General features: G+C 40.8%; 1 protein-coding gene across 1 annotated transcript; it reads right to left on the bottom strand.

Annotated features, from left to right (window-relative positions):
* Window positions 1–13,560: 13,560 nt before the first annotated feature.
* On the bottom strand, window positions 13,561–14,394 carry LOC129522184 (olfactory receptor 7A17-like). The gene is made up of 2 exons (XM_055344325.1): window positions 14,047–14,394; window positions 13,561–13,761 (listed from the first exon to the last, which is right to left on the bottom strand). Exons 1-2 carry the CDS (start codon window positions 14,392–14,394, stop codon window positions 13,561–13,563), a joined length of 549 nt encoding a protein of 182 aa, XP_055200300.1.
* Window positions 14,395–14,713: the final 319 nt, after the last annotated feature.

The following is a 14,713-nucleotide window of genomic DNA, read 5'->3' as shown; positions in this document are numbered from 1 at the left end:
GGGTTGAAGGTAGCTACCAGGATATAGAAAAGTAAATGATGAATTTTTACAGAAGCAAGCATTAGTAACCTAGCGTCAGTGCTACCGCTTACATTTTAGAATCAGGAAGTTAGTTTCAAAGTATGCGTGTGGTCTTGTTCCCATTAGGGTATCCCTAACACCATTTCTCATCAGGAATTCTGTTTCCATCTGTCTGTTCCTCAAGCATAATGTAGATTCTGTTTTTATTGAGAATATTTTTCATTCCATTAAGGAATACATACTGAATACTTACCATGTTCCAGGCAATGTACAGACAACGTATATAGAGTGCTGAGAAAAAAAATGTCCTTATAATTGTATGATGGAGAGAAAATATAAGGAAATACAAATAAACAAATAGCATGTCAGATGGTGAGATGAGCTCTGAAGACAAGGAAAACAGGTATAAAGGAGAGAGTTGATGGGGTGTTATCTTTTTTTTTTTTTACAGGATGTCCACATAAGTCCTACAAAGAGATAACATGTGAACAAGAACTCGAGGGAGATAGGAGGGTAGTGGAGTTTATCTCAGGAAGTGTGCATCCATCAGAGGAATAGCCAGGGCCAATTCCCCAGAGAAGCTGTTTGATTAGGAAAACCAAGGCTCAAATGAAAGCCAGGGTGTTGGGAAGAAGCAAGAAGGAGTGTGATGAAAGGTGGTGGCAGTGTGTGTTGAGGAAGGAGGCAGCCATGTACTAAGACTGAAACTTTAAGACACAGGGAAGTCCCTCACTTTATTAATTTTGCAGGATTTTCTTAATTTTGTTATAAATGTGTCCTGTGAATCAAAATGGACACCCCCATTAGTAATTTCTGTTTGAGTGGTGGCCTCTGAAAATGTGAATATGTGAACTGCGGTACCCTTTCTCTGAGGACTGCCCTAAGTTCACAACACACACACACACACACACACACACACACACACACCATGACCCCCACTGTGGCCTCCTGGGCTACAACTAACATACCTTTTTCACCCCTGGTTATGATAGGTAAGCCAACAGTGGATACAGATCAATCCTGCCAGATTTTGTTAATTTTGTTATATTTTCCCTAAAAATGCAGAAGTGGTACCCAGAATCTACTGTGGACAAATAAAATTAGGGATGCTCATTTTCTGCCTAGTATCAATCTAAAGAAACATGGGCAATTTGCATAGTAAAGACAGAGAAAAAAGAGAAATGGCATGGGCATGAGAGGGAAGACAGATCCAATAGTGTAGGTGACCCCTGAGACTGACCAGGAGGAAGAATAGTCTTTGGTTCTGGTGACAGTCCTGACCTCCTTAGATCCTCTTGATGCCCAACAAAAATAATAAAGGAGTGAAAGCCACAGTAGTCTTATTTTCATGGTGTGAAACATGTTATAGATGGAATGTTCAGAGAGACAAATGAGCAAAAGGTATAAACCAACTCTTTACAACAAAAAATAGAGAAAGTAGAACAGTAGCTGGTCTGTTTAAATATCATGGAGGAGAAGACTTGCTTTGCTGTGGCCAGTGTGTACTTATTTAACTGATCACGGTTTATTCAGCCCAGTGTGGGGTGAAGCAAGCCCCTTCCTCACTTGTCTTATGTGACATATTTTCTTTGTTATTCCTGCTCTTTGAGGTTTGATCATTTTGACAAGTCCAGTGGACACTCTCTGATCTTGGTTCCTTCCTTAACCCCAGATCCTGCTCTCTACATCCTGCACTTGCCATGACAAACCATCTTGTCGCTCAAGATAGCTTTTTACGTGATTTTTCCATGAGGCCATTATATGACACACACATTTTATTGCACTCTGCCTTTGCCACAGTGTGCAGTACCAAGTGAGCAGGCACTTCATCTGCATTGTTGTTCACTTTTGTTTTTCCCAAACTATGGGGGTATATGAGCCTTTTTATAAAAATACATTGAAGAAAGTGAGAAGTTATAGAACAAGAAGAAGGGCAAAGGAGATGAAACCCATTAACTAGGGTCATTTTACACAGTTGTATTAAGCAAAACAGAAAGGAACATGAAAAACAAACTGAACATGAAATACCACACACTAACTGAATAATATCAACATGAATTAGTAGCTTATTTAGCAAAGAGAATATAATATAAAATGTATCTAGAACTTTCTGGCACATAGTGATTGCTCTGTAATTATTTGCTGAATGAGTCAGGAATTAGGTCAGTAAGACATGGACATTTAACAGATGGGAAGGTTGTACTTTAATTGCAACAGCCTGGATTGTTGAATTAACACTGGCACAAATGACTGTATGGGAGGAAATGAAGTGGTTCCTTATTGTACCCACCTTTAAAAAAATCCAAGGAACTATATGGAGGCCAAGAAAATTAGGGCCATTCAAGTTTAACATTGGCACAAGTACAGCTATTGTAGCTTCGGTAGCCATCTCAGGCCACTGTGACCAGGTACTGAACTCCACTTTACCCCGGTTACAGAAAAAAACACAAAGCACGCCCTTATTGGAATAAGGAAGCAAGAGCTTGTGCCACCCCCACCCTTACTGAAAAACCCCACCTTACCCCTAGACCAGCCCATAAAAACCCAACTGTAACCCACCTCAGAGTCCAAGTCCCTGCTCCGCTATGTTGGGTATACTTGGACCCAAGCTTGAGCTTGCTAATAAGACCCAGCTGTAACTCACCTCAGGGTCCAAGTCCCTGCTCTGCTGTGTCGGGTATACTTGGACCCAAGCTCGAGCTTGTTAATAAACCCTCATTGTACTTGCTTCAGTGTCGGCTCCTTGGTGGTTTTCTCAGATTCGCAATCTTGGGCACAACTAAAGACACCAGCGTAAAAGTAAATGATCCTTTGTAGATGAACATAGGAAAAAGTGCATATAAACTTTACAGGTGGGTAATATCATTATGATTAAGGTGAGAAAATAAGAAGTAAAATGGAAAGCATACTTAACTCCATAAAATTTTTTAAAATTATATACCAAAACACCCAACCAAAAATTGATTTAATAATAACAACTTTGTAAAAATCATTTGAAATGCACTGAAGTGTGGGAAATAGGCATGAAATGTTTGAAGAGATAAAAATAATGGACAAATAAATGTGGATGCAATATTTGAATCTTTGCTCAAGGTGAACGATAGTTGGAGAAAAAAAAATATTTTTCTCATACCCATCAGATAGGAAAGCTCATGAAGAAGAGCTGCCATGTTGATTGGGGCTGGAACTTCTAATCTGGAAGTGAAGGTCACACTCCACACTCCTTAATTTTGCTGGCAGAAATGAGAGGTGAGGAATGCTGGGAAAACAAACATTTATAGCTGAAGGCAGCTATAAATATTAAAAATACAGATATTCTTTAAGTTCGGGTTTCTCAATCTCTGCACTGACTGACATTCTGGGCCAGATCCTTTTCTGTGGAGGGTCTCCCTATGCATGATAGCATGTTTAGCAGCATCCTTGACCACCACCTGCTCCTCCCCAGTGTGAGTGAAACATGTCTAGATATTGCTTCAAAGTTCCCTGAGCGTCAAGATGGCCCCTGGTTTAGAAATAATTTTTAACATAAAAATCCCTAAATATTTTTGTAGCAAGGACACAATAATATTTCTTTGAGAAAAAATATGAACAACCTCTGATATGGGAATAGCCAAGTCACACCATGAAATGTTACACAGGCACTGAAATAAAGAGCTAGAATTATATCAGTTGATTGGGAGCAAGCCAACATGGGTCATTACTTCTCATTTAAGATTAAATTGCCAAGGACTTGGAAATAAAAGATATATCAGAAAGGCACTTAGGGCATGGTGGAGAAGCAATAACAGATGTAATTTCATCTTATATAAATATCTATGAATTCAAATAGGCTTATAGAATGAAAAGATGATCTTTAGTCAGATGGTAAAGAAAAATGGCATTCAGATGGTGGCCAAAGGTGACCCAAACTTCAGAAAGAGATCTAACCACAAAAGGCCAAATAACTATACTAAAGAATAACAGACATATTTGGAAACATGTATAAAAGATAATTTGACAACACTAAAGATGAAGCATTTTCTTTTTCCTGTACATCAAGGAGTGATAATTGAATATTGAAGTGCCTAGTTAAAAAAAGAAAAAGGAAAAGGCAACACATGAATGGAATGTGCAGAGTGGTGATTACTGTGAACAATAGCATGTTGCAGATTGGAAAGTCACCAAGAGAGTAGAGCTTCAAAGCCCTTATCACAAGAAAAAAACTTTGTGATGATGCATGGTGACAGGTGTGGCGATCATTTTGTCATATATACAAGTATGGTATCATTATGTTTTACACCCAAAACTAAGAGGATGTTATAGGTCAGTTATACCTCAATAAAAAAGAGTTAAGCAATCCAGAGGGCCCAGAATCCCTGACTGATCTATTTGACCAAACTAAATTCATAACCTTCATACCCCACAAATACATTTATATGGACATTAAAGAACTAAATGGCCAACAGTCAGTTTGTATAAAAATTCCAAATCTTTGTTAAAAAGAATCACATTTTTATTTTATTTTTTTAAAGATCTTATATTCAAGCAATCTCTATACCCAACATAAGGCTCAAACTCACAGCTCTGAGAACAAGAGTCACATGCTCACTGACTGAATCAGCCAGAAACCCCAAGGTTCAAATTTTTAAAAAAGAAGAAAAAACACAATTATAACACCATCCAAAAGCAGAAGACTTGCATAGACAATTCTTAACAGAAGCTACCAAATGACCAACAAACAAACAAATACAGTCAGCCTCACAGGTTCTAAAATAATGCAAACTAAAGCTCATTAACATACCCATTTTCATCTATTACATACATTTTTTTCATGTGTGTTCCTAGAATGAGAAAAGATAACGTAGGTTTCACGTACCACTATTGCAAGGATGTATCTGCAATCATTGCTTGGTCTAGATCTTTCTCATCCATGTAGAAGCATAGTCTAAGATGCCCCATCTTAAAATAAAAGGACATGCCCTCACTTCACTGTATCTCTCTCCAGAGTTAATAACCTATTTGTGGAGTCCTGTTAACGAATAAGATCCTTGCAATTCTCTTCTGCCTTTACTGGAAGCACTTTATGCCTCCCAATTCCTTCTAACTGGGCTTCCACTTATACCATTTAATTATCAACATTAATACTTGCACTTCTGATTACAAGGTTCACTGTTCTTTTCAGCATCCCAAATAAATACATTCATTTACTGGTAAAGTCAGCAAACAAATACAGTGATCTCTGGCATCTGGGCTGGATGGAGTCTCAGTGACCTCAGATACAAGTTCTTGCCTTCTGATCCCTCTGATCCTCTCCTGCAGTGTCTGTTGGGCTCTTGAACTCACCTGTATGGGAACTCAGAGAGCAAGTTTTCCTCTTGCAAGTCACAATTCCTCTCTGGATAGTTGATGACAAAGATCAAACTCTTTCCCCAGACAGGACAGGAGGAAGGTGTCACTCTTTGGTCTCCCAGCCAGACTTATGATTCCAAAAGCAGCAATGATGTTCTGTCCAACCAAAATGCACACTCTGAGGTTCTGTAGCAGAAGAGGTATTTACGGCTCCTCATCTCTGCTCATTAGGCCCATTTCTGTCTTGGTGCTCCAACCTTTAAGTGCATGATTTCTCATGGGGATACTGATATGGACAAAATGGAAGTATTTCTAGCTAATTCTCCATTCCTAGGAGAGTACATTTTACATCAGGTGAATTCAGTTTTTATTACTTTTTCTCCATTAATTCTCCTGTTTCCAGAGGTCTAAACTTCCCAGCACTTGATCACAACCTTGAGGTAAAGTTTTCTCAAAAATCTAATACCAAAGAATTCATCTCAGTTCATTTACATAAAAGCATTGACTTATGGTGGGGATACAACTTCTGATATCTCTAGAAAATTACTATTTCCTTCTTCAAGAAAAGAGGGACATTTGTTTCTTTCTTATAAAATATTGGGTACTGCACTCGTTGGCTTCATGATAGTTTAGCCAACATATTTAGGAATCTCACAGTTAGGTCACAAGTTAAGAACTGCCATTCAGTCCCTCATATGAGGTGTTTATTAAATATAAGAGATACATTTACATTTCATGCACTAAAACTTAGCTTAGTAAACATAGGGAGTGTCACATTTATTTTTTCCAAACATTCATTCCATAGGTAGAACTTTTATGAACTCTATTCTCTATTGTAAAAATCAGCTTCAGAGAGATAAAATGTCCTGCTCTAATGTGTAAACCAAGTAAGGGATGGAGTTTTGGCTAGAATTATGTCAGGATGCTTTCAATTCTGAAATTCTGGCATGGTTGTTATCAATTGGAACTGTTTGGTTCATGTCTGAGGGGCTGCTGCCAAATACCTGTAACCCACAGGCCAGCACCCACAAAAGTAATTATCCAGCCCCAGTGTCAATAACACCCCTTTATAGTGTCTACTACCCCCCTTTCATGTTTTTGATCTTGAAAACTTTCAGAGTAGTATTTGTTTTGAGACAAGAGTGTCGATATTTGTGGCAACACACAAAGGAATCCAATACGGTTATATATCCAATAATATATTGTTTGCAGGAACTGAGTTTGAGCCTCTCAAATAATTCAGTTAGCTTCCCTTGGGACAAGGCATTTTTTGTTGAAATCCCACATTAAGCAGAGATATTGGAGTTAATTTGTAGAGTTTTGACCCCTTTAGATGCTACAGAGTATTCCTCACTGCTTAATTGTAGATATGATCTTGACTTGAGGCTTTTGAGGCATTAAGATAGGAAAAGTAATTCATTATTAAAATTAAGTCATCCTGGGACACCTGGGTGGCTCAGTGGTTGAACGTCTGCCCTCTGACCGGGGCAAGATCCTGGAGTCCTGGGATCGAGTCCCACATTGGACTCCCTGCATGGAGCCTGCTTCTCCCTCTGCCTATGTCTCTGCCTCTCTCTGTCTTTCTGTGTCTCTCATGAATAAATAAATAAAATCTTAAAAAATAATAAATACATACATAAATAAATTTAAAAATAAAAATAAAATTAAGTCATCCTAAGGTGTTTTCTAAAGTTTTATTTATTTATTTATTTATTTTTTAATTTTATAAATTAATTTTTATTGGTGTTCAATTTACCAACATACAGAATAACACTCAGTGCTCATCCCGTCAAGTGTCCCCCTCAGTGCCCGTCACCCATTCAACCCCACCCCCCGCCCTCCTCCCCCTCCACCACCCCTAGTTCATTTCCCAGAGTTAGAAGTCTTTATGTTCTGTCTCCCTTTCTGATATTTCTCACACATTTCTTCTCCTTTCCATTTGTCCGGACACCGGTGTCTTCTCCGGACACCGTTTGTCCCTCTCCGGTTACTGTGGCCAAGTTCAAAAAGGGTGTTGCCTGAGTTCTCCTCTGGGATTTTGATGGAATCTTGTCTCACATTTAGATCTTTCATCTATTTTGAGTTTATCTTTGTGTATGGTGCAAGAGAGTGGTCCAGTTTCATTCTTCTGCATGTGGATGTCCAATTTTCCCAGCACCATTTATTGAAGAGACTGTCTTTCTTCCAGTGGATAGTCTTTCCTCCTTTATTGAATATTACTTGACCATAAAGTTGAGGGTCCACTTCTGGGTTCTCTATTCTGTTCCATTGATCTATGTGTCTGTTTTTGTGCCAGTACCACACTGTCTTGATGACCACAGCTTTGTAGTACAACCTGAAATCTGGCATTGTGATGCCCCCAGATATGGTTTTCTTTTTTAAAATTCCCCTGGCTGTTCGGGGTCTTTTCTGATTCCACACAAATCTTAAAATAATTTGTTCTAAGTCTCTGAAGAAAGTCCATGGTATTTTGATAGGGATTGCATTATACGTGTAAATTGCCCTGGGTAACATTGACATTTTCACAATATTAATTCTGCCAATCCACGAGCATGGAATATTTTTCCATCTCTTTGTGTCTTCCTCAATTTCTTTCAGAAGTGTTCTATAGTTTTTAGGGTATATTTTGAGAACCATTTGAAAGGTAAATGGTTCTCCAACCTTTTATTTTCAGGTTGTAGGTGTCCTTCTGTCTAAAATGAGTCTCTTGTAGACAGCAAATAGATGGGTCCTGCTTTTTTATCCAGTCTGAAACCCTGCGCCTTTTGATGGGGTCATTAAGCCCATTCACGTTCAGAGTTACTATTGACAGATATGAGTTTAGTGTCATCATGATATCTATTTAGTCCTTGTTTTTGTGGATTGTTCCACTGAACTTCTTCTTAAAGGGGAATTTTAAGAGTCCCCCTTAAAATTTCTTGCAGAGCTGGTTTGGAGGTCACATATTCTTTCAGTTCCTGCCTGTCTTGGAAGCTCTTTATCTCTCCTTCCATTCTGAATGAGAGCCTTGCTGGATAAAGTATTCTTGGTTGCATGTTCTTCTCATTTAGGACCCTGAATATATCCTGCCAGCCCTTTCTGGCCTGCCACGTCTTTGTGGAGAGGTCTGCTGTTACCCTAATATTCCTCCCCATGAAAGTCAGGGACTTCTTGTCTCTTGCTGCTTTAAGGATCTTCTCTTTATCTTTGGAATTTGCAAGCTTCACTATTAGATGTCGAGGTGTTGAACGGTTTTTATTGATTTTAGGGGGGGATCTCTCTATTTCCTGGATCTGAATGCCTGTTTCCCTTCCCAGATTGGGAAAGTTTTCAGCTAGGATTTGTTCAAATACATATTCTGGCCCTCTGTCCCTTTCGGCGCCCTCGGGAACCCCAATTAAACGTAGGTTTTTCTTCCTCAGACTGTCATTTATTTCCCTTAATCTGTCTTCATGGTCCCTTAATTGTTTGTCTCTTTTTTCCTCAGTTTCCCTCTTTGCCATTAACTTGTCTTCTATGTCACTCACTCGTTCTTCCACCTCGTTAACCCTCGTCGTTAGGACCTCTAGTTTGGATTGCATCTCATTCAACTGATTTTTAATTTCTTCCTGATTGGATCTAAATTCTGCAGTCATGAAGTCTCGTGAGGCCTTAATGCTTTTTTCTAGAGCCACCAGTAGCTGTATAATGGTGCTTCTGAATTGGCTTTCTGACATTGAAGTGTAATCCAGATTTTGTAACTCTGTGGGAGAGAGGGCTGTTTCTGATTCTTTCTTTTGAGGTGAGGTTTTCCTTCTAGTCATTTTGCTCAGTGCAGAGTGGCCAAAAACAAGTTGTATTGGAACACGGGGGAGTATCACTGGTCCCTCTAGCTGGTCTTCTGGGGGAGGGGCCTGCTGTGCTGATTTTCAGGTGTTAGCACTTGGGGGAGCTGCTCTGCCCCTGCCTGCTGCTGGGCTCAGCGGGGGTTGTTTACCCCGTGAGGCCCCAGGAGGAACAGCCGCAGTTGCTATGGCAACTCTGGAAGCCTGGATTCAGCCTCCGCAGGAACTACGGGGCTCGGGGCTCTCGGCTCTCCGTCCGCAGGGCCTGGAGGCTCCGGGGCGGGGCCGCTGATCTGCTCAGCTCGGGGCAGGAGCGTCCTTGCTGTCCTGGGCCCTCCCGGCCTCTGCCTGTCCCGGGGGGAGGCCGGATCCTGGGCTGTGTCCCGGCGCCCTGTGCTCCGGGGCCTGCGCTGTTGGATTCGCGCTCCCGCCCTGCAGCCCCCTCCGCGGAGCCGCCGCCCGAGCCCCTCCGAGCTGCTCCGGTCGGTCCCCGCCGTGCGCGCTGCAGCCCTTAGGGAGCTCGGCGCACTCTCCCGGGCACAGGTGTCTGTTAGTGTCCCCGGGAGCCCGAGGGCATCCCCGCCCTCCTGGGTCCTGCTCCAACTCCCTGCGGGCTCCTTTCCCCCGGGAAGGTTGGTGCAGCTCCTGCTCCTCCGGGACGGGGCTCTCCTGTCCTGGGGACACTCGCCCCGGCCTCAGCCCGGCTCCTCGCGGGGCCCCTCCCCCTCGGAGGCCTTTTGTTTCTTTATTTCTTTTTCCCCGTCTTCCTACCTTGACAGAAGCGCGGACTCTTCTCACTGTAGCGTTCCAGCTGGTCTCTCTTTACATCTCAGGCCGAATTCGTAGATTTTCAGGATGATTTGAAGGTTATCTAGGTAATTTGGTGGGGACAGGCGATTTGGGGACCCTGGTCTTCCGCCATCTTGCCCCTCCCTAAAGTTTTATTTATTTACTTGAGAGAGAGTTAAGAGAGAGAGAGAGAGAGAGAGAAAGAGAGAGAGAAGAGAAGAGAAGAGAGAGAAGAGAAGAGAAGAGAAGAGAAGTGAAAGAAGAAAAGAGAAGAGAAGAGGAGAAGAGAAGAGGAGAGGAGAAGAGAAGAGAAGAGAGAGGAAGAGAAGAGAAGAGAAGAGAAGAGAAGAGAAGAGAAAGAAGAGAAGAGAAGAGAAGAGAAGAGAAGAGAAGAGAAGAGAAGAGAAGAGAAGAGAAAGAAGAGAAGAGAAGTGTCAGGAGAGAAAGAAGGAAAGAGAAACTCAAGCAGTCTCTGCACAGAGCATTGAGCCTGACACCTGGTCAATCCCAGGACTCTGAGACCTAGACCTGAGCTCAAATCGAGTCAGACACTCAATGGCTGCACCACCCAGGTGCCCTACTCTAAAAATTAAGTCACTCATTCTACTTTAAATCTTTCTATCAAAATTTCTACATTCTTTCTATTTCATGTTCATGCAAACATTCCTTTTCATTTCAATATTCTGCAACTTTCTCTCAAGTTTTCTTTCAACATGATAGATGGGATAATAATCCAGTGTGTGTATGTGTACACGTGTGTGTGTATGTGTTTATTTGAAAGAGACATGTGCACAAGCAGATACACTCATGTATATATACATGCTTCTCATTCTCAAATGTTTTCTTTGGACATGATAAAGAGTATCTAACATTTTATTTATTCCTGACAACATTCATTTCAAATTCCACATTACCTTCAGAAATAAGAAAATAATATCCAGGTGAATTGCATTTTTAACAAGAACATAAAAATGCAGATAAAGCTTCCTGTGTCTCTTGAGTTATTACAAATGCACCCATACAGTATGTATGCTTAATTCAAGTATGACACCTTCAATTCAGCAAATTGTACATTTAATATATGTACAGTTTATGGTGTACAATCATGCTCCAAAAATTAGTGAGAATTTAAAATTCTAATGGTGTATGACTCATGTTGGTTAAAAAGCACTTGTTAAGTCAGACCTGACAGGAGTGGGAGAAAAGTCATATAACTGGGAAAAAGGCAAAATATCACATTTGGATATAGAAATAGCAAAATTTAATTAAAGCAATTCACATTTGGTGCCTTAGTTTTTCCATAAAGTGTAAGATTAGCCTCCATATATACATGGAGTAAATATGATATATTAGTTGAAGAAAGATATGAACTACAGCCCCACACAACATCCTGGATGATCTTTAGAAATACAATGTAGGGAATTATAAGAAGTGCAGAACAGATAAGAACAACTCTCCTCCAGACAATCTCATTAGATTATAAACTCATCATATGAAGATACGTGTTTTCAGAATGGCTTGTATACAGTCCTAGTGAATAGATACAATGATAAAAGCAACCAAAACTGAAAACAGGAATATAGTTTGGTGATAAAACATACAAGACACTAAGCAATCCTTCACCTTGGTGAATAACCCTCTCAGTGTGGGCACCAGTGTTCCATGCTTCAAAAAATAGATGCACAGTATGAACTATGATATAAAACAATGAAAAAAGAAAAAGATATTTTGTTTGGTGTTTCAAAATTTTGTTTAGTCATATTTATAGTCATCCCTGACACTAAGAACGTACCTGGTCAATCTATTTATTCACATTTATCTTTCCTTGTAGACTGCATATTTACTTCCATTTATACTTGCTAATCAGTGTTTGCAGTGGCTATGGTGGACTTTCTGGACCTCAGCTGAATCACAGGATAAAAACATGAGACCAGTTAGGAAACACAGGAGTATTTTTTTTTAGAGTAAGTACATGATATGAAGCTTTTGATTTCTGAGGCATTCATTTCAAAGACAGTCATGTTGAATAAACATGTCAGGTATGGAAGAGAATTACCACATAAACTGTGGAAGGAGCCTCGGTGTCCATCAAAAGATGAATGGATAAATAAGATGTGGTCTATGTATACAATGGAATATTACTCAGCCATTAGAAACGACAAATATCCACCATTTGCTTTGACATGGTTGGAACTGGAGGGTATTGTGCTGAATGAAGTAAGTCAATCGGAGAAGGACAAACATTATATGGTTTCATTCATTTGGGGAATATAAAAAATAGTGAAAGGGATTAAAGGGAGAAGGAAAGAAAATGAGTGGGAGAGGGAGACAGAACATGAGAGACACCTAACTCTGAGAAACGAACAAGGGGTAGCAGAAGGGGAGGTGGGCAGGGGGTTGGGGTGACTTGGTGACGGGCACTGAGGGGGGCACTTGATGGGATGAGCACTGGGTGTTATATTATATGTTTGCAAATCGAACTCCAATTAAAAAATGTACTAAATAAATAAATAAATAAATAAGAATTACTAGATAAGTAAGCACTCAAATTGCCCTGGCCATGTTTCATGTATGTCTCCAGAAAGCCCTGTGTAACCTTGATACTGACATGTATGTGACTATTTTTAACCCTTCAGCAGCTAAATTCTAATCATATAAAATTCTCCAATAATGCGTGAAATTGAAAACCCCTAAACTCTGGCCATGGACCCTAATAAAAGCAGATTCCCCAGGCGCACTCTCTCTTTCCTTCTGTCCCTTTCTCTCTGTCTCTCTCTCTGTGTGTGTGTGTGTGTCTCAATGCCTTCTCCCACTCTGAGACCTCCCTGATTGGCCTTTGGGCATCCCATGTGCCCTCCAGGACCTGTGAGGAATAAACCTGTTGTTGTTAGAGTTCTCTGATGAGTGTTGCTGAGGAATGTCTTGTGATCACAGTAAAAACTCAAGAACCAGTGCAGCCACAGCAGAGGCTCTGGTCAGGGAAGACACTTTGAGAATATCCACAGCACAGGGCACAGGGCAGTGTCCAAACTTTCCCAGACTGGGCATCCTTGTCAGTAGCTTGAGACATAAAGTGAACAGTGTTACAGTCCACATTATCAGGAAGAGGAATGAAGGTAGTGATGGAAAAAGATTGACAGACTCAAGGTGAAACTAAGGTTTTGTATTTTCATCTACAATAAAGTTATGTGAATGGCTTAGTGGCCATGTATAGTTTCTTCCATATGAAGAATACAAGTCATGATTATTCTTTTGGTAAACCTAGGGAAAATTTATCTGGTCTGATATAATTCATTTGAAATTAAAATATTTTTAGGAAATCCAACATGACTTATGTAAGATACAGAAATTTCCATGTGTTTAAGTTCCAATGTTGGGGAACCACTGGGGACATATGAAAATAGACAAAGGAAAAAACTGTGTAACAGACAGAGGAGAAGCCTAAAGAAGTGAGTTAATTAAATGTATGGAGAAGATGATTTAAACAAATGTAAATTCCAGAAAAAAATAGAAGGAGCAGATCTACTTCCACTGTCTGATGGAAGAATAGCAGGTCTAGGCTCTGAGACTGTGAATTCTGCAATCATGGGCAATTCTTCAGCCCACAGACAATAGGCCCTTACATCACTGGAACCCCAGTGACTCTTTTCAGAACCCTCTTTATGTCTCTGTTCCTCAGGCTGTAGATGAAGGGGTTCAGCATGGGTGTGACCACTGTGTACATCACTGAGGCCACTGCACTTGTGTAGGAGCTCTGGGGAGCAGCAGAGCTGAGGTATACTCCAAGACCAGAACAAAAAAATAAGGAGACAACTGATAGGTGAGATGCACAGGTGGAAAATGCTTTATACTTGCCCTGAGCTGATGAGATCCCAATTATGGAGGAAACTATCCTGGAATAAGAGTAAAGGATCCCAGGGAGGGGGCCCCCACCCAGCAAGACAGCTACAAAATACATCACCATGTTATAGAGAAAGCTGTCAGAACAGGCAAGTTGGATCATCTGATTGAGTTCACAGAAAAAGTGGGAGGTTTCTGCCTTTCTACAAAAGGACAGCTGCAACACAATTGAGGTCTGTAACAAGGAATGCAAGACATTTGTAATCCAGGATACCAAAAGCAACAGTCCACAGAGCCGGGGGTTCATGATGACCATGTACTGCAGGGGATGACAGATGGCCACAAAACGGTCATAGGCCATCACAGCCAGGAGATAGATGTCCAACCCTGAGAAGATTATGAAAAAGTGCATCTGTGTGATGCAACCTGCATAGGTGATGACTTGGCTCTGAGTCTGGACGTTCAGCAGCATCTTTGGGACAGTGGTGGAGGTGACACAGATGTCAGCAAAGGACAGGTTGGCAAGAAAGAAGTACATGGGAGTGTGGAGATGGGAGTCAGAGCTGATGGCCAGGATGATGAGCAGGTTTCCAAACACAGTGATCAGGTACATGGAGAGGAAAAGCCCAAATATGATGGACTGAAGTTCTGGTTCCTCTGATAATCCCAGAAGAAGGAATTCTGATACCCATGTATCATTTTCTGGTTGCATGTGGTTGCACTGACTACAAGGAAAGAGGAAAAAAACATTAATTTTTCACATGTAGGGGATTGCTCACGTGTTTGACATGCAACAACTTGTATTTTTCAGTCAAGGAATTAATCTAAGGGAGCACATGTGTGGCTCAGGTAGTTAAGCGTCTGCCTTTGGCTCAGGTCATGATCTTTGGGTCCTAGATGTAGCCCTGCATTGTTGGGCTCCTTGCTCAGTG

The sequence above is a fragment of the Nyctereutes procyonoides genome, unplaced genomic scaffold (genome assembly GCF_905146905.1).
Source record: "Nyctereutes procyonoides isolate TBG_1078 unplaced genomic scaffold, NYPRO_anot_genome, whole genome shotgun sequence".
Taxonomy (NCBI): domain Eukaryota; kingdom Metazoa; phylum Chordata; class Mammalia; order Carnivora; family Canidae; genus Nyctereutes; species Nyctereutes procyonoides.
This window is presented reverse-complemented; position numbering and strand designations above follow the sequence as displayed.